This window comes from Clarias gariepinus, chromosome 9 (assembly GCF_024256425.1).
Source record: "Clarias gariepinus isolate MV-2021 ecotype Netherlands chromosome 9, CGAR_prim_01v2, whole genome shotgun sequence".
NCBI classification, from domain to species: domain Eukaryota; kingdom Metazoa; phylum Chordata; class Actinopteri; order Siluriformes; family Clariidae; genus Clarias; species Clarias gariepinus.
Window position 1 is genome coordinate 19,207,655 of NC_071108.1, and position 25,618 is coordinate 19,233,272.

Genomic DNA, 25,618 nt, shown 5'->3' on the forward strand with positions numbered 1-25,618 from the left:
TAAGTTGTGATGACATGGTCACATTCACAAAGCATATATCCATTCCTTTTTACAGTAATTGGACAACTGATAACGACAGTTAGATGGCCAACTGTGTGGTGTTTCATTATTTTATGGCAAAATAAGGACATAAGAAGTCTGGCAAGTAAAGGCCATCAATAGGCTGAAAAAAAAGAAAAACAGACCAACACAAGAGATAACCGAAACTTGTGGCCAAATTAACAATTCTTAAACAGGAGGAATGCACTGGTGAGCTCAGCAACACTTAAAGGTCTCAAAGGACACAGAAGTAAACAGACTTGGTTTATCACAGAACTCTTTCCATGGAGAAGACACACTCCCGGAGAAAGTAGGCGTATTCGTCAAAATCTATTATCAAGAGGCGCCTTTGTAAATTTAAATACAGATGGTAACTTCAAGATTAAAACCCCTACTAACAAAAATAAATCAGTAGGTCCAGATAAGAATTTGCAAAAAAAAAAAAAACTCCCAGTTATTGTGTACTAGAATGATTGAGTATAGGAGAATATGTTGAAGGAAAAGAAGTGCTTACAATTCAAAGTATAACATCATCTGTCTTATATACTGGAAGCTGTGTGTTATGGAAGCCAGGTGTTAAGCACTTGTGTTAATGATGAGGTGACTGCTGATCGAAGTAGCAGGATGAATTCTGAGGTTTATACTGTATGGCTATAATTTCTAATGTTCTGAAATGCAGGAATAAATATGAAAATTGTGTTGCTGTCCAAATACTTACTAATCATAACTACTTAACTATAGACTATGTACTTCTTGAATATAAATATTATTATTTAAACCTAAATCTTTGTTTAATTACTTAGAGAAAACCAGAATGTCTTTTGCCCCACTCCCCCTTTTCAAAGAGCAAATCATAGCACTCTGGCGGTATTCTTCTCATTCCCATACATACTGCATCTGTGTAGTGTAATATTGTGTATTAGAATTAGAATGTGTTATAAATGAACCTTGGTGATTTTGTTCTTTTTTTTTTCAACATTTCAGTGTCCACAAATTGAGTTTTCATTGTAAAGCTGTAATTTCCTTTGCTTAAATCTTTTTAACTTTTAAGATCTAAATAAAAAAAGTGAAGATAGACTTCATTTTAATTTTTACAGTATTATACTTATTTGATTGACTAGTATTACATTTATATTTTTTAACCGTTCATGTTTTTAAAAAAGTGCAATTGTAACATCCAGAAATACAGTTGAGGCTGTGGGAATAAATGTGAACAGTAAGAAAAATAGGCAGAAATAAACAGCAACACAGAAAATGTGTCATACAAGGTTTGTTGGATGTTAAGAAATGTGGAGAAATAAGGAAGAAGTCTCAGGAAAGTGCTGGATACAACCACCAATCACACGAAACCAAATGTGTGCCCAGGTGGGAGCAGCTGTCTTTCGTCTCTACACCCTATCTATGACTGACAGGTCCAACTGAGGGCCGAAAATATCCCCCAGGATCCTGAATTGTCATTCACGAATAGAGATGTTCCATTTTGCTACATTATGGGAGGTTATTTAACATAAGAGAAACAAACACAAGAACCAGGAGAGAGTCAGGAGACATTGTAATAGATCTTTATCAACAGATTTATGGTATTGCCGCCATGAGAATGCTCTTATAAAGAGTCAATAGTTAAAAAAAAAAAAAAAACACCCCCTACTTCTGACAACAAGATGGTATGACTTGAGAGTGAGGCTATTTTAGAAGGTGGTAGTGGAATGTCCAGCTGTTAAGTTGACCTATAGGACATTCTGCCAGTTTATCAGACTAGTGAATAACTACAGAGACCTCACAACTACAAGCATGGAGAACGTGGAAGTGTTTGACTCACCAGGAAAGGGTCGTGGTTTAAGGGCCACAAAGGAAGGATGGGCTGGGGATGTACTGTTTGCAGAACCCTGCTTTGCATCTGTTGTTTTTGATAGGTAAGTAGTTTTGTATTTAATATTAAAGGAAAAGTTTTATAAAAGCTAATTCTTCCTGTAGTTGGTTGTATCAGCAACAATGGATATTATATGACATCATGGTGGCATGCCTTCATACGTACATGAGACTATTTTTTATATTTGAGTTTTATTCTTCTAATCTTTTTTTTTTTTCAAATCTATAGGCCTATATAAATCATCAATACAGATATAGATAATGAAATATACATATAAATATAATAATTTAGTGTTTGATGATTCAGGGGTTAGACCAATACAAGCAACTTGATTAAGTAGTGGTGACCGAGTGGTTAAAATGCTTTCCTTGAGCAAGTCCCTTAACCTTCAGCTCAGTTGACCTCCATTAATTTATCAGCAAAATAAACAATGTAGTGTAAATGTGTTATTTTATATTATGTAACTTTTAACATTATTTTTCTGCTCTTACAGACAACCCGCTGGAAGTTTTTTTATTTTTTTCGCAATGTAAAGGAATGCACTGGCTCTTATAGCCTACTTACACGCATTTTTAATAAACATATTGCATAAATATTATATACATAACACATTTTCAATCAATAATTTAATCAATGTCCTGCTATTGTTTTACTTTTGACTCCTGATAATCATTATATCTTTAGAATTTTCAACATGCTCATTGTTGTTCTTGTTGTTATTACTTAAAAATATATTTAACAAAATTATAAAGTTAATCATATTAAATAAGACAGACTATCATACATATTAAAGGTTACTTAAACATCAGTAAATCTCTCTTTCTCTATCTCAATCTCTCTCTCCTCGTCTCCAGTTTTTCAGCTCATGTGTGTCACTGCTGTTTCCGACGCCAGCAGAAGTTGCAGCGTTGCGGCCAGTGTCGGTTTGCACAGTACTGCGATCGCACGTGTCAGCGGGCAGGCTGGGAAGAGCATAAACAAGAGTGTGCTGCTATTAAGAATCATGGCAGAGTGCCCAATGAGAACATTCGGTGAGACTCTGGAGATTGGGAGAAAAGTGGAAAAAACATCAATATTAATTCAGTAGTATACATACTTGCATGCCATAATCACTATTTAGTGAGAGAACTAATGAGCTTGCTTCATTATTAATTTAAATACACCAGAGTTTTGTTTTCATTAAAAATAAAAATAAAAACTAGCAAAATCTAAAGCTTTGCTTTGTTGTCTATGTTTAGTCTTGCTGCTCGTATTATGTGGCGTCTTGATAAAGAGGGAGGTGTGATCTCAGAGCTTCAGCTCACTACACTGGATGACCTGGAAGACCATATCTCAGACCTTCCTGAGATAGACCTGAAGGAACTCAAAGTAGATATTCACAATTTCTTAGATTACTGGCCCAAAACAAGCAAGCAACACACTGCTGATAGCATCTCTCACATCTTTGGATTGGTAAGTACAAATGTGAACATTCGGTTTTCAAATGGCCATCTCTTTTTCATCTTCATTCCTTACTATATAAAAAAACAACAACAACACTTTAGCCAACACTAAACCTGTTTTGCACTAGATCAACTGCAATGGCTTCATGATAAGCGATCGTAAAGGCCTGCAGGCAGTAGGTGTTGGACTCTTCCCCAATCTCTGTTTGGTCAACCATGACTGCTGGCCAAACTGCACAGTCATCCTCAACAATGGCAAGTAAGTGCAATCAGTGCTCACTCTTTAAGAGCTATTATTAGTGATAGGTGTGAAAACCAACACATACAACTCAGTGGAAGTGGATAATGGATGAAGCAGTGGATGGTTAAAGGAAGTAGGAAAGTGAAGTGAAAGCAAAGGGAAGAAGATTTGAGGCAAGAATGAAACAAATGTACTGGAGTTTTAAGAAAAGAGATATAGCTTAAGTTATTCAGTAGCATAACAATGGAAAATAGAATATGTATCCCTCACAACCGTTGGACTGCTGAAGTCATGGGCAACAGGGAGCCAAGAGCTGACCATCTGCTGACTGACTTTATATAAAGGCTGTGATAGTCTTTGTTAAATATGCCGCAAAACAAAACGGTTATTGATATTACTCATTTTCATAAAAAAAGTATTATACAGTTTATTTCTTCCTTTGCAGTTTAGTTGGGTGCAGGTTTAGTCAGTGCAATGGCTAAGTGAGTGAGGGTTTTCTGAATAGGCATTCTGAAATAGCCAGTTCTGCAATTTGCTTCTCACTTTGTCTTTCAGTCACTCTGCCATCAATACTATGTATCATACTCAGAAGAGGTGGGTCTGCTTGGCAACAATTAATCAGCCAAGCTCTTCGTTTCTTGTTATCTTCTGTTCACTATCACATCCTTAATCACACTATTTGATGATCAGCTACCCAAATGCAGCTATCTCCAAAGAGCAAACAACAGCATAACATAAAAACATTTAAATTTCAGACCAGAATTAGCTTAAAAGGTAAATAATTTCTGGGTAACTTAGAACAATTTAACGACAACCAAAAGTTTCTACATCCAATGTATTTTGTTTTAACCAAGTTGACAAAGCTAATAATGTTTAGCGTCTTGTTTGTTTGTTTTTGCTTTAAGCCTAGATGGCTAATGCTGTTGGGTGGTTGGTCTGTTTTTCATGATCTGTTTTCATAATCCTCTTAAAACTCACCTCTTACCTAAACTAAACATTTATGACTCTTGTCTTAATCATCTGTTACTGTACAATTCTTTCTGCATTTTTATAAGCTCTAATAATTCTTTCACAGTAGCTGAAGGCTGCTCCTCACGTGTACTTACAAAGTCGCATATTGTATATTATCAATATACAAATTTTACTGACATGCAGTCACGTTTCTGCTGTTTTTATAATTTAAATATTGTACTGTCAAACATATATGAGGAACTTCACTAAATTACATATTTCATATGGCCATGGTTCTCAAAATGAAGTATGGGCAAAACTTATGGGCAGAGCAACAAGGTTCTAGGTGGACAAATTTAGATACAGTACAGTGGTAAAAAATTATTACAAGAAAAGAAATAAAAAGTTTTCATTGTATATTGTGTAGTAATTGTACTCATTTGCCTGTTTGTATGTGTTTATATGCAATGTCAACTTATACATTGACAATCTGTGTTCTTTAGCCAAAAAAGTTCAGAAATAAAAGCTCTTCAATAACAGCCCCATTTAAAAAAATTAATAAATAAAAAAATTATATAAAATTATATAATTATATAAAAATTATATATATATATATATATATATATATATATATATATATATATATATATATATATTGTATTATTGTATAATAAAACTATTATTGTACATGTTAATGTGCTGTAAATAGCATTACCATATACATAACATAAAATCTGTACTAAGGATCAGCAGAATTATATATTTTTAAGTGGTCCCTGCCTGAAAATTTTTTGAGAGCCTCTGGTATATGGGATAAGCTTTGTGCATTGATGAATGATGCTGAACTGTATGACATTTAACAATTTCATCTCAGATGAATAGAGGATGGCTAAATACAGGACTAAAACCTGCTCCAAGATATGCACATTTGCATAAATCATTTTTGGATCTTACCTGACTTGTTTCTTGCCTTAGAATTGAGCTACGTGCCTTGGGAAAGATCAGTGCAGGGGAGGAATTGACTGTGTCATATGTGGACTACCTGAATCTCTCTGAAGACCGGAAACGCATCCTTAAGCAGCAGTACTTCTTTGACTGCACCTGTGATCATTGCACCAACAAAACAAAAGATGACTTGAAAATGGCTGGTGCAGTAGTGGATGAAGTTAAGGTGGGTTTTCACAGTTTTTAATTGATTTATACATTCATAGATTTGATAAAATTGATCAATTGGTTTAATTAACTACATTAAAATAGTGAACACCAAGGTCTAGTTTTAAAGACAATAATCCGAATTACAGTAAACTCAACGATTTCTTCAAACACAGCCTATGGCAAACTTAACTGACCAAAGTGCAGACATGTTTGAGGTACAGAACCATTTCTGAACATGATAGTGTAAAAATTTTAAAAGTGAAGAGGAAGTTTCTTCTATTAGATGTTTGTACTAAACCATGAATGAACAGCATGTTGCAGAGCAACACCACAGTGAACATGTACACGACAGTAAACATGCTATCCCACACAAAGACTGAGACTCTTTTTGTTTTATATATTTAGGTTGTGTACATACAAATTAATATATGTAAGATGTTTAAAAAAGATATAAAGCTGGATCTATTTTATCATCACGGGCCAAAAATATAACCGAAGTGACTCATGGAATCTTATCATGTAATCAATTCCATTTTGACTATTTCTCTATAATAATTACATGACTTTATTAAAGGTACCAGATGAGAAAGTGAAGGAAATAACAGAATATAGTCGGGAGATGCTGCAGAAAATGGAGAAGGCTCGTTTGGATGCAAACTACAATGAGGTTTGTCAGATTTACACGGATGTATTGTGTAACTGCACAAATATTTAATAACTCAGAAAAACAATCACATCTATTATAAATTAAATATCATTTGGTTTCTTTGCAGCTGTACCTCAATGTGTAGTAATGGTTTCCTTATTTCATTTATTTTAATTAACAAAATGAATGTCTGTATAAGGAACTATTGGCCTTAAAACATTGCTATTCTTATGAAGATGCAGTAATTTAGCACTCTTATGAGATATTTATCCTCTGGTCTGCTTACTGTAGGTGGTAAAGATCTGCCGAGAGTGTGTGGAAAAACAAGAAAACGTCCTGGCTGATACTCATATCTACCAGCTAAAGATGTGGAGTACACTCAGTGAGGTCCTTTCCTACTTGCAGTTCTTTGAGGAGGCGGCTACATATGCGCGCAAGATGGTGGATGGATACATGTAAGTACAGACTTTTGGGAGTCAAATAGGAGTCCATGATAAACACTAATACTCCATGTGAACTTATATGGTAAATCTTTCTCTTATGACCCCAAAATAGGAAACTGTACAATCCAAACAATGCCCAGCTAGGCATGGCTACAATGAGAGCAGGAGTGACCCACTGGCAGGCTGGATATATAGAAGTGGCACATGGCATGATCTGCAAAGCATATGCCATTCTCATGGTAACACATGGGCCCACACATCCCATTACCAAGGACTTAGAGGTAAAGATATATCCTGTGTTATACACAACATCTTGTACCCTGTTATAGAGCTAGGTTGACCAGGTTGCTCAATGAATAGGATTTATTCTGAATAAAATTAAATATTGCTTATACTGTAAATCCAATTTTCATCCAAACTTTAACATTAAATAAAATAATGAATATTTATTTAAATACTCTTTAATTACTATTTAAATGTTAGTTTTACTTTTGTAATTTATTAAAGCAATGATGGTTTAAATGTTGAAAATGGCAGCATCGATCAAGGATTAAGGTGTAAACTCTAGCTTAAGGTTAATATAAAATTTTGCCACAAATTTAGTCGATCAAATCTTTGGTTGGAATTAAATTTTGCTTCATTTTCTTCTTGTGTTGGTGCAATGTGCCACTTGTGTTCAACCCTTCAAAGTAAAAACATTTCATCCGTTTCGTTCAGCTAACTTCTCTGCTTTTTCTCTAAAGGCCATGCGCATGCAGACAGAGATGGAGCTGCGCATGTTTAAGCAGAATGAATACGTCTACCACACCATGCGTGAGGCAGCTCTTAAAAACCAGCCCATGCAGATGATGGCAGAACCAATGCAGGAGGGCATTAAGAGTCTTTTCCGTAAGAAGTGACCTCACACAGTTCACATATAGCCATCCTTACTTTTAACTTAGTATGAATTTCATCACTGTGACTTCATACTCAGACCACTTATCAGTATAATTGCTTAAAAATGTTTAAAACTACTTGCAAATTTTCTCTAGATTTTCTAGAGTAACATAATAAAAAGGATAGGTTTTAGGTTGTATTTTACAACTTATGTATTTTTAATTGATTTAATAGCCTTCGCTTTTTGAACTGTGTATTTTGTAAATAAAGAGTCATAAACAGTTGAAAGATTTATGTTTGAAGTGTATTATTCTTGGAATCCAAATGTCACTTTCAGTGTGTCCAACTCAGTTGAAATGAACAATGGTTACTTTAGTGTCACACAGCACATTCATAAATCCAAAATTATAATGAAAACTGCGAAAGATGTACTCTTAATCACATTTAAAACAAACAGTGCTTATCATGACACACGTTTGCTGGTTCTTTTGAAGACAATGTCGCCCAGAGTCATGGTCTGAAAAAAAAAAAACACACCACATTTTGTTAAATGACTCCTTGCTTAATTTCCAAATACTTTCAAGTAGGAAATTTTATTTTAATTAGTCTGTTGATAATGAGCTAATATTTATTATCATTTAATGAATGAAGATCTTCAGTCTGTACTCACATGCACAATTGTGTTGGCATCCACAAGCTCTGTGACCGATTCAATACCCTTCATATTTGTCTTTAGCTTGTTGCCCTCTTTTGTCACAGTGGTCTATAAGAAAGCAAAATATTTAATACCATCAATCAATAAGCCATTTCTAATGAGCCCATTTTGCAGGGCTGTTTGAAAAATAATTAACACTTTAACTAATAATCCAATGCATGATATAGTTCACAATCTGATTGTATCTAGAATGAAGCGTTGAATGCTTGCATGCACAGACAAAGAGCTACATAAATATGATGGTCTTACCTTGATTTTTTCTCCAGTCATTGTCTCCACTTCACACTCTTGTCCTATAGTGAAGGCATGAACTATAACTTTACTCCCTGTCGTAATTGTTACTTTGAAGCTGTCTCCATTTTGTTCAATCTCAGAAACACTCTTGATGTCTTTGCCCTTCTCGATAAGGTCATCAGGAAGACCTGGAACAAGAGTTTTGTCAGCATTTATTCAGTCCAGCTACCTCTTGGTCTAAAGCCCAAATCTAGCATCCTCAATTTTTTCTTCAATACATTTATTGAATTTAATTTGTTGATTAAAAAATGATGAACAACAGAACAGACATGCTACATATCTTCTAATGGATCAGTCATATTAGTGCAAACCTTGCAAGGTCTTTGCTCAGTACACCTACCAATCGCCTTCATGAAAGGCACAAAGCCCTCTTGGGTTTCCAGTTGAAATTTTCCAGAGAAGGACATTGTGAAGGGACCAAAGAGATGAGAAATTCCAACTTCAGGGACCTTTTATATTCTCATATGGTACTGTAATGATTAACTCAAGAGGGTGGAGATTTCATCTGATATTTGTTCTACACTTGTTCTGATTGGTTAAAATGTTAGTACAATCCATATTAATGTTTGTAGAGTAAACGTGGCTTTCTGGTCATCTGACCCAGGCAATCCATAGTTCCAGTGTAGACCTTTGACACAGTATTCCTTTAAATTTTTACTCAGCATATCTTTTAAGTCATGATGTTTAAAACATTTTATTACAACTAATTTAACAGTATGCACCTCATTTAATCTGGATTGTTCATTAAGAATGAAAGCACATGTGCATATGCATCAGACTGAGATTCAACAGTCACAATTATGAACTGTTCATCATTTTAATGGCAAAACCAATGGACTTAAAATACTATTATGAGTCAGCAAAAAAGTAAGGGCTTTAAATTATAATATAATTTTTTTGTCTCTAGACACTGTCACACTTGCCTTTTGCCAACAGAATAAGCAATATATTTTTTCCAAAGTGATATCTGGTTAAAAGTGAAAAAGTTTTTTTTTGTAAATATAAGGTAACCAATGCAAAATGGTTTACCCAAATCTGCACACAGTGCTTTTACTTCTAATTATACCACAAAACTCTCAGCTTATTATTTAGTTATTATTAATCTTAAATATTCCGTGTATATATATACACACTGAGCTAGGAACTAAACTTGAATCTTAATTCTTTATTTCTTAAGTGGTGACATAAATGGACTCTGAACCTAAAGCGTCTTCTCTCAGTGAGTGGTTATCAGTTTTTCATTACTTTGCCTTATCAGAAACAAGTCACAAAAGTCTACTTTCATATATAAATGAGTTCACAGATGAACGTGCGGACTGAAAAAATGAAAGAGAGATGTACATGAAATGCATCTAAAACACCCTACCTAAGCATATATTTAAAATCACATATACAGTGTAATATGCAAATTTAAACCTTTAAGGTTAACTGGTTGACTAAAAGTCATTAATCCAGATAAGAGTGGTGAGGAAGATAAAACATCATTTTATGGAATGATATGAATGTCATCAATCGATTGTGACTTATTTTTACCGCCATCAAATTAAAATGAAATCAACTTCCTAAAAATAAGATATGAGTAACACAAAACTTATTTTATCTTTATTTATTTTATCTCTGCATTATTATTTGTTATCAGCACAGCCAAAATCAGTTATTAACCATCATAAATGCTACATGTTAATGTGTAAATGATACCCTAAATATAACCAACACAAAGTTGTTTTAAATAGGAGTACATGGTAGTTCATAAGGGTTAATGAAGAGCTCTAGCAATATAAAAATCAATTAAATACAGTGCTTGGTTCACAAAGGTTCACTGGTGGATTCTGTTGGCCAAATGCTGTCTGGTCAAATGTAGCAGTTTCATGAGGAGATCTCCACCAAGGCCATCACTGCCCTCTGGCTCAGACTCTTCATCAGCTAGACATGACAAATCAGTGCTGCAGCCGTCTGTGAAAGACAAGGCATGCAATTAATATAAATGTACGAATGAATAAAGGCTATATGTATATAAACAAGGGATCACGGATTGATTTTAATTATATATTCAAAAGCAAAGCACAATTACTTCTTATCTATCCGAAACATAGTTCATGAAGTGTTGCAAGAAAGCTGACCTTATCTTTGTACTTGATTCAGCTAATCACCAAAAATCCACACTGATGCCTAACTGCTTTTTCTAAAAAAAAAATGTTTTGTTTTTTTTGTTCGTTTGTTTTTGCACTAAAATCAATATTTGGTGTGACATCTTAAGTCCACTTTTTTGAAATCATTATGTGCAGATTTACTGTATAAACAAATTGTCTGGCAAGATTTATTGACCATCCTAGAGCATTTTTAACAGCTCTTCTGGAGAGCCTGACTTTGACCATTACTCCTGACTGTGAATATTAATCCATTTTGTCTAAAAATCTTTCTTCACTGATGTGTAAAGCGTTTTCTGTAATATTTTTGTTTGAAAAATTATGTACAGAATATATATATATATATATTTTTTTACAAAACTGCTAAAGTATTTATGGCATCAATAATGCTTCTAAAGATCTAAACATTCTTTTTCACCTGAGTTACAGCAGACCCCTGGAGCAGCACAGAGTCCCCCTGCAGATCCACATGCTCTCCCTCCATTTTCACATGGACTAGCAATGTAGTTCTCCTCCAGGCAGCTTGCTGCTTCAGGAGAGCCCACAGAACAGCCAAGACCTCCTGCACAGCAAATACTGGGACCAAAGCAGCGGCCCCTGTCCCCAGGACCACATGCCATACACTACAGTATGAGAAACATAAGCAAAAGCATAGTAGAAACAATATTTTCACGAGGCCCAATACAGGTTCAGGGAAACATTCATTTCTATCAGATCATTATGTATTTTTTGATGGCACATTTAATGTCTACCTTGCGAGCTGGTGAATCTATCAGGGATCTTTTGCCACCTACTGGGCAGTTAGAGATGTAACAGGCTGAGCAGACAGAAAGAAAGCACAGCAAAGACACATACATTGCAGCCCCAGACATACTGTAGCTGTAAAAAGTAGAAAAAATGAAGAGTTAAAATGTAAACAGAAACTATAATACAATAAACACTTTAAGACGCATAGCCTACCTCATACTGTGTATAAATCATTTGTACAATTTCCAGTAAAACAGTTACTTACTGCTTGATGAGCCTCTGATGCTGACAGTTGAGACAGATAGCAGAAGAGTTGGAGTTTGGAGACAAAGAGAGCCTTTTATACTCAACTAATGAGTAAAGCAAGTGCCACATGTGCACCTCTACATCTAATATCTAATGAGTTCATCTTAATCACAGAGGTTAATCATCTAATAAGATAAATTATTTGAAACACCATGTCCCATGGCCCAATGTCGAGCCGAGGGTCACTACAGACTCGTCTCTCATTTGCATGTTCACGCTTCTACCACAGGAGGGTACAGGTGTGTTGAAAAAAAAGAATACTATGTAAGATGAAAAACAGACTCCATATAGTTTTACTCTTTTGTTTTAAATGGTGTTGCATGTGGATATGCATGATTTTTTTGCAATTTTTGTCATGCTTGAATTATTTGATTCAAACAGAAGCAGATGATAACTAAGAATATCAGCAAGAAAGCAAACCCTTTTTTGTTTCTACTGATCTATCAGTACAACTGTACATATTGAGTATGTGCTCTATAGCTCTGTGAATCTGCTATACAAATAATTTTCTTGAAGATGGCTTTTAATCTACTAAACACATTTAGATAAACCCTTTACCTACTAACTTCACTGAGAATGTATGCACACTGACTGATCACTCCACCCCTCCTCTCTCCTACTCTACTCACTTCAACCCCAAATCTTTTATCAAAATTATTGTTCCTTCGTCAGGTCAGCAGGTTAACTGGTATAATAAGAGTTATAACATGATGTGATGATGATTATAATAATTAGTATTTCATCTACCATCTGATTTGCTCAATTAGCTTATTCAATCTGAGAAAAATGCAAGAATGCAGACACTTTAGCAAAAATATTCCAAAATATGATTTTGCTGATAAAGAACTATGGTTGTGATAAGGAAATCTTATAAAAGTAAAATTTGTATTTGAAAAAGACCCCAATGCTTAGTAATATCTAGCTTGTACCTACCCTTGTATTGGTATATCCCTGTAGCACCCAAAATATATTTTTTCCAAATATATTTTTCAGGTTTAATATGAAATAGAAAATGTAATAAATATTATGATTTTTTTCAATGCTTATGATTTTATAATGTATTATGTTATCAAAATTATTTTTTTGCCACAATAGTACCCTGACATGTTAAGTACACATATTTGTACATGCCTTTGCTAAATGAATTTGCAGGTGTAGTCAAAGTGAAAAAAAAGAGAGAGAGAGAGAGAAACTATTGCAGTATTGCAGTTAAGGTAAATAGTAATAATAAAAAAAAGGTAAAAATCACAATGTGACCCAGGGTCCACCTGTATATTCTAAGCTGCAGGCCAATTACTGTCTATTAGTGAGATCTCGGTAAATTTCCTTAAATTAGGAAATATATGAAATCTGTGAGTGAGATATCCAAATCATGGCATGTGATTGTACAGTAAGCAAAAGATAATTATATCTAAAAGTATAACATTGTGCATTTTATTGTAGCTTTTATCGTATATTGAGTATGTACCACTATTGGGTACAATTCCTTTATTAGGTTTTGCAAATGTTGTGCCTGTAATGATGCTGCACTTTAAGCAAAGAGAAAAACATTTCCTTTATTGAATCTTTGTTGGAACTTTGAGGTTTTCTCCATTCCCATCTAATCAGACAACTGACAGAGGACTTAAACCTTTATGATGGTCTTTCTTGCAGTATTCTATGCTTGTCTAAAGCAGTCACTTCCAAATTTAGAGCTGATCTTCACAGGAATGTGTACAACATTCCTGTGACGATCAGCTTTAAATCCAATAATCTTAATATAATTAATGCATTTAGATTTTTGTAAGCCAGACAAGTGCAAGAGTTTGAAGAGGAATGGAGATGTCTATCTAATGTTTCCTTATTTTTCGACAGGAAAGCACAGGCTTGTTGACTTCCTCTCCCCTCCCTTCCTTCCTTCTCTCCGAAGGTACTCATCTGAAAAATGGGAACAAAGTGATTGTTCCTGTTCTGTTTCTTAAGTCACTTCAAATGCTGTCTGCTGTGTTGGAGGCTCATTGTCCAGAGCACGGGGCAAGCGACAGGTAAGCGCATAGCTTGATAACGCACTCACACACAGGCAGAGACTAGGGTAGTATTTAATCGGGGAGCATCTAGTGAGGAGGAGCTTGAGTTTATTACCTGAATCCATTGAGCTTGTGGTCACTAAAATGAAACTATTTAGTTTTTACAGGTGTTTATGTGGAGGTTGATGTGTGTATTGTGAGTTTCGAGTCATTGCTTATTTTCTTAGGCCATACAATAATGCTAAGCATGTACACTTAAATATAACATTGAATTTTATTGTGTCTTGCTTAATGTTGTTGTGTTTATATCATATATGTCACCTGGGCACAAAACAAGACATGAAAGAGATGAAAATGTGTAAGCTTTTTTCTCAATTTAAAGATATTTCTACCCACTTTGGTCTATTTTTCCAAAAGATTTGAGTTTCTATTTTACCGTTAAGCTCATGAGTTTAAACTCAATTATGGTGTTTTGGGGAAATTCTTTTCCGAGTAATAACAATGTCACAAAACGAAAATACCAAAACGAAGAAGAACTGCTGAAGTTCCTATATTTCTCTCTCTTTTTTTATCTTCCCCATTCACTTTCCCTCTATTTAGCAATGTTAGCCAAAGGCACACTATTACATGCTGTTTTATGTCACCTAAAAAAATTAAACAGAGCATTGTTGTGTAGTCTGGTGCAAAGAAAAAAAAATGCTTGCTGTAGCAAAGTAAAAGATAAGTTCAGTAAACATGTATGGAGAAGCGAAGAAAAAAAAAAGTAACCAAAAAGTGACAAAAGTGGTTCATCAATTTGTGTACACTTCCTGTTTGAATAATAATCATGAGCATTGATCCTTTCTCATTAGTCTTTCTTTAGTATTTTTAAAAAATATATACTATCAATATCAATTACTGTGAATCTCTTCTCGATGCCAACTACTATGAATTTACATTCATATTAATGACTTTTGATGTTTATCTTCCTAGACACGTGATGGACAAATCCATAATTTATGGCAAAAGAAAAAACCCAAATGACAATAATCTGAGGACTTGTCCAGACCCGTAACCACAGCATATTTCTACATTTGAGGTTCTTTTATTAGCAGATTACCCGTTCAACCCTCTCAATATGGACCCCAAAGATTACGAGCCCAAAAGGGCAGATGATCCCTTTACCAGAACTGTCGACCTTTCCCATCTTCCCTACCCTATTGCTCAACCTGTCCCTACCAAACCTCTACCACCCAAATATATTCCAGAGATGATTGATCTCAACAAACTTCAATTTCATAGAGTCCTGGGCAGATATGATACAGTGCAGGTCAAACAAGAAACAGTAAAACCCATGCCAATATGGCCCTCATCACCACTTCTCCTGCACCCTCCTTCTCCATACTTCCCACCACTTCGTCCAAGCTTGGTCCCTTTCCCATTCCTGATGCCAGGCCCAGTCATGCACCTTTCTCCCAATTCCTTCTACCAACGCGAGGTGCCAAGATACTACCGAAGAGGCACAGATGGTTCCAGAGCTGGACTGAGCAGTGCTGAGAAGTTTGGCCTAAACATCCACATAGACGACAGCTACTATGTGGATGTAGGAGGAGACCAGAAGCGCTGGAAGTGCCGCATGTGTGAGAAGTCCTACACTTCTAAGTACAACCTTGTCACACACATCCTGGGCCACAGTGGCATCAAGCCACATGGCTGTGGCCTCTGTGGGAAGCTTTTCAAGCAGCTGAGCCACCTGCATACACACATGCTCACACACCAAGGTGCCCGTCCCCATAAGTGCCAGGTGTGCCAAAAGGCATTCACTCAGACAAGTCACCTAAAGAGACACATGATGCAACACAGCGATATCAAGCCATACAGTTGCAGTGTGTGTGCTCGGGGGTTCGCCTACCCAAGTGAGCTTAAGGCCCACGAGCTTAAGCATGAAAGGGGCCAAGAAAATGTGTGTGTGGAGTGTGGCCTCGACTTTCCAACACTTGCGCAGCTAAAGCGACATCTGACAGTCCACCGTGGACCAGCACAGTACAACTGCAGTGAGTGTGGAAAGAGCTTCCAGTACCCAAGTCAACTGCAAAATCACATGATGAAACACAAGGACATACGGCCATTCATCTGCAGTGAGTGTGGTATGGAGTTTGTGCAGTCTCATCACCTCAAGCAGCACACACTGACTCACAAGGTAAGTGTGAATTTTTTGGGGAGGTAAGGGCATGATGAAGCAATTGCAGATTACAACAACAAACAAAATTATGCAATTTAGCTATAACGGACCATGTATAAACTGAGTATGCTGAGAACCTTGCAGTTTAAATATTGTGATTTATATCTTAACAAAATCAACATTTTAGATTTAGATATAAATTTCCTTCCTTATAATGTCACATAACTGCACAATCTATAACAACCATTAATATATCCTCCTCCCTGTCTCATGAAGTCTTTTCGACATGTTTTTCAGGGTGTAAAGGAGCATAAGTGTCGCATCTGCGGCCGTGAGTTCACTCTGCTGGCCAATATGAAGCGCCACATTTTGATCCACACCAACATTCGAGCCTACCAGTGCCATCTGTGCTACAAGAGCTTTGTCCAGAAGCAGACACTCAAGGCTCATATGATCGTTCACTCAGACATCAAGCCTTACAAATGCAAGGTGAGTCATAGCATAATTTCCATTATGATAACCCAACCAAACTGCCACAAAGTGAGTTATTATTATTCAAGCCTGACTGAAGAATTAAAAAAATAGTAAAGGCCAAGTTCAGGGTAAAGCCTCAGGGAAAAGGGTGAACATGAATAGCGTTGTTTCAAATAAGATCATAAATGTGTTAGGAATTTAAAATGTTTCCGTTTTTGTTAAATTTCCACCAGTCTGTCATTTTCATTAAGCTGAAAGCAGATGGACATGCATTTTTAGCATATTGCAAAGATACGAAGACTTGAACAGGTAATATCAAAACAAGTAATTCTGGGGTCTTCGCTGTTTTGAAATTCTTGTGACCTTAGGCTGAGATGGGCGGCTTGAGGCGATGACCAGATAGCTTCTTTTTTTTTTTTGGCAACCTTATGTCTCCTTGTCCATAGGAAGGATATCTCCTCACAAACTGCCCCTGTAACAATGGAGCTTTTGTCCCTTGAGAAAAGGCCCCACAAATAGATTTCATCTCGCTTTCTCTTGTGCTTGGGAGCACTTCCTGTTTTCTCACGGTCCTTTTGGACAGTTTACAGTCCCTCTCTCCTCCTGAAGGAAAGGCCCACCCAAATGAAAAAAATAATGTAAAGGAAGGACAGCACAGGAGTGCCCTTCCCAGTAGGCCTCTGGCCCTTTCTACTGGCCTCTTCCTTTTGCTGCTCTGCTCACCCATTCATGATTACTCTCAGCTCTAAGTGTGTTTGATAACAGCTAAATTTACTACACTGTTTTCTTTGTGTTTCCTCGAACTCTAGTTAAGTTTGTAACCTAAATGGAGGAAATGGCGGAAGGAATTTTTGGGTGTTCCTTTAAATGTACAATTAAGAAATGACAGCTTCTGGTATGTCTATATGGTTCCAGTTGTATTTAATTATTTACAGCCTGAATGGTTATATTTTCTTCTTAGCTATGTGGGAAGGAGTTCAACAGAATGCATAATCTGATGGGCCACATGCACTTGCACTCAGACAATAAACCTTTCAAGTGCCTGTACTGCCCCAGCAAGTTCACTCTGAAAGGAAATCTGACCCGCCACATGAAGGTGAAACATGGCATCATGGACCGAGGACTAGATGCCCGAGGTAAAGAGTATTACCCATCAACAGATTTTAGGTCATCTCAAGGATACCTGTTCTTTTCTGCAAACCAAGGTTTAAAAAATTATTCCATATGCCTTCTCTTTGAAGTATTCAGACGCAGAGGACGGTTATGTCTCTCCAGCCCTCTTCGTCTCCTGTCTCGCTTCAACCAGGACAAGCCTTTTGACCTGTCCCAAAAGAGGCATCCCCAACTCCGTCTTTCCCAGTCAGATGGTGAGAGCCGTGAGGAAGATGAGGACAGCCTATACAGGATGAGCCAGTACAGCCCTGACCGTTACCAGACTGAACTAGGAGGAGCCAGAGAGGCAGATGATGAAGATGAGGAGGAGGATGGGATGGTCCATGAAGAAGTAGATGAGAGGAGTGGAAAGCAGTTCAACTTGAGCAAAGAGGATTTCCAGTGCATCCGTTACAGAGACAGTCAGCAAGGTTCAGTCTCTGATGGAGAGCTCTACTGTAGTCGAACATACCGGGATAGAAAATTAAGCTGTGAATGAAGTCTTGTAATAAAAAAAAAATCTTTAAACTATCTGAAAAAGAAACAAAGTGAAATGAATCTGTGAAACAATCTTCATTTCCAGTAATATGGTAGCATAAGTGAATTTGCTTATAAAACTGAATATTATTTAAAATAATTAATATAATGTTTCCCAAATGATAATGAATACACAATTTCTAACAGTGCATGCTTTAACCTGTTGTATATTTTGTATGAAGGAGATTTACTTTTAATAAAACGTGATTTCTGAAATGACTGATAAATCAAATCTTACATTTATTTTGATGACATTTGATGAGTTCTTGAGAAATAACATGTAAATAATTTTAAAAACTATTTGTGATTGTGTTTTTTTTCTGTGAAGTGTGAACATAAATTCCAATCTGTATTTATAAATAATAAAAAGTTCTAAACTACGTTGTAACTTTGCCATCACCTTTTATTTACATGCATACATTTTTAATTCGAAACATTATAAGCCAGCTTAATTTTATTAATTTTGCCTGTCCTATTCAATTTCCTTAATGTCTTAAAACTATATATATATATATATATATATCTTTTTAGCAAACTGTACTGTACTATTCTATACTATAGTTGTCTCATTTAGGTGTTATATAGGATTGCATTATTGCATTACTGCATTATTTTCATACAGAATGATAATGGCAAGTCTTTCTAACAGTCTTTCTTATTCGTTTTATTGATATTAATAGTTCTAAATTTGTTAAAGCATATTTAGCTTCTCAGAAATGGAAAGGAAGTACAACAGAATGCATCACGTAACCTGATCAAACAAGCCTTGTCTGAACTCTGTGGGTAGTCCAGATCACAGGGCTTTGACTTCATTTTTGTAATATGTGGTATCTGCCATTGTTTAGAATAACTGATGCACTTATAGGAAAGAAAATATGCTTTTTACTAAAATAATCACCGTATTTGTTATCACTATCGCTTTAAAGTTTGGCTTTACTTTCTAACTTTATGGTCGTTTCTGATTTTTACTTCTTTCTACATCGTAAAACAATGATGAATGGCATCGAAAATATGCAATAATCTCCTTTTAACAGTTGAGATGTACCTGCTACTCTTGATCTGTAATCTGCTACTCATGATGATTTTTAAGGCTGGTAACTCTAAATGAACTTCTCCTCTGCAGCAGAGGAAAGTTTTGTTCTTGCCTTCCTGTGAAGGTTTTTATGAGAGCCAGTTTCATTATGATGCTTGACAGGTTTTACAAATGCACTTACAATACTGTTCTTGCAAGAACAATTTCAGAAAGGCTGACCTCCGTGATTTAAAATAACAACTGTTTGTTGTTGTTGTTGTTGTTATTGCTGTTACATAAATACCATATGTGTTATTTCGCACACAATGTATTAGATAGATAGATAGATAGATAGATAGATAGATAGATAGATAGATAGATAAAAATAGATACTGAACATATACTGTACATACTGTATGCATGCTACATGTAGTGGCATATGAGAGTACTTGGATTAAATATCCTCCATCATACAGCTACCTTTTACATAAAATAACTCATGGAGCTGACACATGATAAGAAACCCTGACCATTTACATACGTAAATTTTGTATGTAACCCTCCCTAACTACCATAAGGGGTGTTAAACTCACTCACTCACTCATCTTCTTATACCGCGTTATCCTGTATTCAGGGTCGCGGGGACCTGGAGCCTACCCCAGGAGGCTTAGGGCACAAGGCAGATCCAATCCATCGCAGGGCACACACACACACTCACACCCATTCACACACTACGGGCAATTTGGGAATGCCAAATAGCCTAACCTGCACATTTTTGGACTGTGGGAGTAAACCAGAGTACCCAGAGGAAACCCACCAACCACGGGGAGAACATGCAAACTCCATGCACACAGAGACGGGAATCGACCCTAGCCGGGAATTGAACCCGGGCCCTGGAGGTGCAAGGCGACAGTGCCACCATGGTGTTAAACTCTTGGATGATAATTGTAAACAATGCCATGAGGAACAGATCTTACTTGACAACTAACCTAAAAGGGTTTGCTCAGAGGTGATTGCCTTACACACACACTATCTTGATGGGTAGAGAAAGTACATGATGACACCCACGCAACAGCAGCACAGACATCGTGGAGTGGCACACCTTTAACTTAAATAAGCTCCTTAAATTGGAGGTGTTCCTGTAAAACTGCATAATGAAGTATCGCTATATTGGCCAGTTTGATGGCGTCTACAACTCAAGCCATTATGTCATTAATTGCAGTGTTGTGCAGTCAGTACCGGGGATGTCTGTGTCAGACATAACATCCTTGGGATTGTCATTTCCAAGGCAGTGAGTGCATAACTGTTGCCCTTCTTCACATTCCAAGAGACTAAGACATAACACAAAATAATTATAACATAAAAGAAGCACTGTCTGTAGTAGGATATAATGACAATCTATTCCAAGATAAGAGTTTTCTTGGGCATTGCAACATAGAATTATTTTATCCACATGATCTGGCACAGGTTTTATGCTGGTTGTGCGTTCTGTTTCAACTGTACTGTCATATCTTCTAACCGGGCTTGGGACTGGCAATGCATGCAGGGGCTGGGTTGTATGATGTTGAGGGTTATGGCTCTTGCCCAAAGACCAATCAGAACCCCTGGCACTCAAATCTTACACACATTTTGTAGAGACACAATTCTCAGCCCATCTCATCTCTAATATTGGCAACAATATTGTAGCTTACAGCATAATGCAAACAAAGTTATAAGCTACAGAAGAAAATCAGATCATTGAAAAATAACTTAAAATGTTTTTTTTTTTTTTCATGCATGCTCTGTACCTTTAGTTTCACTTCCTGTTCTGGGCTGATGAATCTGTCGCAGCCAGATAGCTTCCATCAAGCTAACTACTCACTAAATATCAATGTTGGCTACATATTAGTCAAATGATTGTTGTTGTTTTTTTCAAAGGACTATAAAGACTAAATGGTTGGTGTGGAACAACTTGATTGTGCCACACAGAGCCCTGACCTATACCCCTTTGAGCTTTGGGATGAACCTGACCTCATAAATGCTCTGTAGAATGATTGGGCATTCCCACAGAAACACTGCAAAATCTTGTGGACAGCCTCCCAAGAAGAGTGGAAGTTGGTATAGCTGCAAAAGGGGGACTAACTCCATTTGGATACAATGTCATTGCAGGTTTGGCCAAATACTTTTGTCCATATAGTGTAGCTTTGCCAATATTGCTTCTTTTCCCATTGCATATGTGGACAGAGATAATGTGAATGATGAAATGTTACCATGAGAAGGCCCATATACTGTAAGAGCATTGGGATTTCCTCTAAATCTGGCCTCCCCTGGTCGTCACCTTTAGCCCTGACATTATCAAGGAAAAACCAGAAAGGGAGAAATTGCTGTATAGTAGCAGTGTTTGATGGAAATACTTTGCGACATTACTCTTACATTGCTATCCAAATTTGTTGGAGAAAAACACATAATTCCGAAATTCCATCAGCAGTTGTATTCATAAATGTCAAGCTTGTTATCATAGTGCATCTGTCTGGAAGGCAAATGGCAGAAAGATAATAAAGGAGCAAAACTATTTTAGGGTGAAGTATAATCAGTGTGGTGAGCACAGATAACATATTCAAGACAATCATGGGCTATACCAAGAGATAAACTAACAACTTTCAGGCTTTTGTTGTCTAATCACCACACATTTAGCTAGAGAAAGTTACTGCAATTTTCTTTTTAGCAATAGCATTAGGAAAAAGAACATTATGGGTCAATGATTAATCTTTTACTTCAGCAAATCTCTGGATCATTGTCGAGATTATCCTTGAGCTATCCATTCCACCTCACTTCTGCCTGAATTTTTATTTGGTTCACAATGTGGTATCAAAAATTCAGCAACACTCAAATGAGAAAGGGAAGACTTATTTTACCATGACAAAGGACACAAAACCATCAATGAATGCCTAAGGTGCCCCACTCTTCCTCCATTTCGAGAAATAGTGTCTAGGATTGCCTATTAAACTGGATTCATTATTTAAGCTTAATGATGCAAAAATCCACAACCAGAGAGCCACTTTCATGTTACAGAGGCATTTTGTCGAGAAAGAAACAGACACACGGACACATACAATGGTGCTTCTTTTTTCTTTCTACTTAGTTATTTAATTTTTATCACATTTGTATTGTCTACCATCTACGATACACCATGACACAAATCTCATTGTCTCACATTTGTGTAAAACCACATGGAACTCTCTTTCACAGACTTAAATATCCTTTTTTGTATGTGTTTTCAGCCTTTGCAGGCCATCCACACACCTCTGCTGGGTAGTGGCCCTTTGTGAAACCATGAACCTGGAAAGGAAGTACTCATATCCTCATCCTCTCTTCCATCCACCTCAACGTTTCAGTCCCAAGACTAACGGGAAGCACGCAGCACCACAGAATCAGGTACTGCGACTCAGGTCTGCTGAAGTGAAACCTCTGGATGAGTCAGGACAAAGGAGTATCTGTAACTGTCTTCAACATGAGAAAGGTGCAACACAGTGGAAAATAAAACCACTGTTTTTTTTTCTCCTCCTACCAGTTCCACTTCTGCTACATAGATGGGAGGAACATGAGAGGCTTCACGAACATAAAAAAAATAACGCTAAAAAATAGAACATCTGTGTTACAGTTAAAAGGTATAACAGTAATCATGTGAATTAATAAATAATTGAGTTACATTTAAATTGTAGTTGTTCTTATTATGTAGGCTTTTTACTTTTTGTAGCCTACTTTTTAATAACTTGACTTATGCAGGGTGTACAGTGTGACTTGTTATTTTCATTCTGTGTTTTATATTTTCTATGTGTATTATTTGTTTTACTTGAATATCAGAAAATTACTTATAAGTTTTAACGAGACCACCATAAGATTTCTTGTTTAAAAAAAAAAAAGACATTAAAGTAAATTATAATGTTCTTTTTCAATTTACATTTATAAAACTAAAAGAGGATGTCTTATCCTTAAAACTGAATCTAGAATAACTGCATTTCCTGCCTGATGTGCAGAACAGCTAGCAGATGTACGTTCAACATCTGCCTGAGATGCCTGTAATTTCAAAGTGCTATAAGGCCACCACCTCTTCCCTGTACCCAAAAATTCTACTGTGTCCTGCCTCAATAACTCCTGTCCTGTTGCACTCACACCCACCATTATGAAGTGTTTCAAGTGTTTTATTACTGGACCCCCTGCAGTCTGTATATCATGGCAAAAACTTGGAATATCTCATCCCAAACATTTAACAGGTCAACATCATTCCTACCACACTCCCTCTGGCCATTACAAGAAGGATACATATGTTAGAAAGCTGTTCATATACTTCAGTTCAGCGTTTAACACAATCCTTTCTCAGTGCCTGACCAAAATGCGAAGCCTACTGGACCTGGACGTCCTGACTGGAAGATCTCAGTCTGGATTGGGAACAGATTATTCAGCACCACCAGACTGTGCACTGTCCCGTTTCCATGGCTGTGTGCTCAGTCTATTGCTGTTCACTCTGCTGACTCACAACTGTGCAGTAAAGCACAGCTCAAACCACATTATCGGCGGGTCTCATCAGCAAGAGCAATGAGTCTGTAAACAGAGAAGAGCTGCAGTGACTAATGGACCAGTGCAGAACCAGCAAATTCTCTCTGAACACGAACAAAACTAAAGAGATGGGTGTTGACTTAGAATATATGTACCGCTCTCCACTGAACATCAACATCAAGAGCACAAAATTTTTTGGTGTTTACCAGGAGAAGAATCTCAACTGGTGCCCTTGTGGAACTGCATTGTCACAGGTCTCAAGATCGTGTGGTAATAACAGCTAAGAGGATCATAAGGGACTCTTTTCCCTCCATCATAGACATTTACACTAAATGTTTTATCTGCAAAGCATTGTGGATGACCATACACAGACTTCTGTCATCTGGAAAAGGCACTGTAGCATTCGGTCCCACACAACTAGATCGTCTAACAGTTTCTTCTCACAAGACCATCAGACTTGTCAACATCCTGGGACTGGAAACACACACATGCTCAGGCACACACGCACGCACGCACACACGCACACACACGGAGCTCTAGTATTCAATTTAGTCATGAGGAACACTTTATTTGATGTACTCCTGAATGCAGATTTGAATGCAGTTCATCCTTATTTGATATCGTTAAAGAAACCAAAGCACAGCACATATCAAGTCCTTAGTTAATTTCTTATACCTTGCTTTATGGCCTACTGTATATGTGGTGTGTTAGAGGTGGTAAAACATATCTCTATGTGCTGTGGCCGTCTGTCATCTTTGGTAGATAAGGAGACAGTTTAACTGTTTAGGTTTAAATGTGGGTGTAAAAACGGTAAGTCTGCCTAAAGATGTCAAAATTACCAGCTTGCTTGATTGGCGTGCTTTCTTTATGCACTAAATGTCATGTTTTTTGTTTGTTTGTTTTTTTCAACATGTGCCACAGTGCAATGGCCATATATGTAATAGACTCAGTTGGTAAAATAGTAATGGTAATGTAATGGTAAAAACTATATCACTCACTCACTCACTCACCTTCTATACCGCTTTATCCTGCATTCAGGGTCACGGGGACCTGGAGCCTATCCCCAGAAGGCAGGGTACACCTTGGACAGGGTGCCAATCCACTGCAGGGCACATACACACACTACAGGCAACATGGGAACGCCACTTTATCTAACCTGCATACCTTTGGACTGTGGGAGTAAACCGGAGTATGTGAAGGAAACCCACCAAGCACGGGGAGAACGTGCAAACTCCATGCACACAGAGACGGGAATCGAGCCTGGCCGGGAATCAAACCCGGACCCTGGAGGTGCAAGGCGACAGTGCTAACCACTACACCGCCTTTGTAAACTATATGTACTGATGCACACAGACAGAGTTAAAACTTCTAAACTCTATTTAATTCTATTTAGACCCTGGACCCTGCAAAGCCGCAGTGCAAATCACTAAGCCACCATACTGCCAGAATCAAATATATAACTTAAATTAACAAATAACTTATACTTTTGTATAATCAATGCTTATGTATGTTGTGTTAATATATGCCGTGTTTCAGTTGCGTTGGAATGGGAGCATTATTCTTTAGAGACCTCTACTGTAATTCTCATAGCTCCTCCTTCTATTAGCATTTTATAATAAAAATTATTATAATTATTCTAAACTTAAAGTCTTCAAACAAAGGGAATTTGGGCAAATTAATAATGTATAATTAATTATGTATAATGAATTTGGGAGACAATGGCCTGTCCTTAAGGGGTTAAATATTTCATTTTGCTCTTCAAAATTCAGTTTCCTCATGGCGCCACATGTGTACTTTGGCGTCTGAGGTTATGAACGCAGGGTTATAGCGCCCTCTACTGATAAACGGTAATAGTTCTCTTTTTAAAT

General features: G+C 36.8%; 4 protein-coding genes across 5 annotated transcripts; 2 read left to right on the forward strand and 2 right to left on the reverse strand.

Annotated features, from left to right (window-relative positions):
- The first annotated feature begins 1,752 nt into the window (after positions 1–1,752).
- smyd1b (SET and MYND domain containing 1b) lies at positions 1,753–7,858 on the forward strand. 2 transcript variants are annotated; one of them, XM_053503306.1, is made up of 10 exons: positions 1,753–1,952; positions 2,764–2,940; positions 3,148–3,361; positions 3,480–3,610; positions 4,148–4,186; positions 5,519–5,714; positions 6,273–6,365; positions 6,636–6,799; positions 6,900–7,068; positions 7,531–7,858. In XM_053503306.1, exons 1-10 carry the CDS (start codon positions 1,831–1,833, stop codon positions 7,684–7,686), a joined length of 1,461 nt encoding a protein of 486 aa, XP_053359281.1. In that variant the 5' UTR covers positions 1,753–1,830; the 3' UTR covers positions 7,687–7,858. The 2 variants fall into 2 exon arrangements, with proteins under 2 accessions (XP_053359281.1, XP_053359280.1); XM_053503305.1 differs by lacking the exon at positions 4,148–4,186 and having other exon boundaries at positions 1,754–1,952; positions 7,531–7,856.
- Positions 7,859–7,945: 87 nt separating this feature from the next.
- LOC128529787 (fatty acid binding protein 1-B.1-like) lies at positions 7,946–9,109 on the reverse strand. Its single transcript, XM_053503307.1, has 4 exons — positions 9,013–9,109; positions 8,628–8,800; positions 8,334–8,426; positions 7,946–8,180 (listed from the first exon to the last, which is right to left on the reverse strand). Exons 1-4 carry the CDS (start codon positions 9,077–9,079, stop codon positions 8,127–8,129), a joined length of 387 nt encoding a protein of 128 aa, XP_053359282.1. The 5' UTR covers positions 9,080–9,109; the 3' UTR covers positions 7,946–8,126.
- Positions 9,110–10,305: 1,196 nt separating this feature from the next.
- LOC128530285 (isotocin-neurophysin IT 2-like) lies at positions 10,306–11,897 on the reverse strand. The gene is made up of 4 exons (XM_053504141.1): positions 11,832–11,897; positions 11,572–11,698; positions 11,238–11,442; positions 10,306–10,625 (listed from the first exon to the last, which is right to left on the reverse strand). The coding sequence occupies exons 2-4, from the start codon at positions 11,689–11,691 to the stop codon at positions 10,489–10,491; spliced, it is 462 nt and encodes a 153-aa protein (XP_053360116.1). The 5' UTR covers positions 11,692–11,698; positions 11,832–11,897; the 3' UTR covers positions 10,306–10,488.
- A 1,910-nt stretch (positions 11,898–13,807) lies between these two features.
- On the forward strand, positions 13,808–18,582 carry znf366 (zinc finger protein 366). The gene is made up of 5 exons (XM_053503134.1): positions 13,808–13,896; positions 14,851–16,057; positions 16,337–16,528; positions 17,475–17,649; positions 17,755–18,582. Exons 2-5 carry the CDS (start codon positions 14,996–14,998, stop codon positions 18,162–18,164), a joined length of 1,839 nt encoding a protein of 612 aa, XP_053359109.1. The 5' UTR covers positions 13,808–13,896; positions 14,851–14,995; the 3' UTR covers positions 18,165–18,582.
- The last annotated feature ends 7,036 nt before the right edge of the window (positions 18,583–25,618 follow it).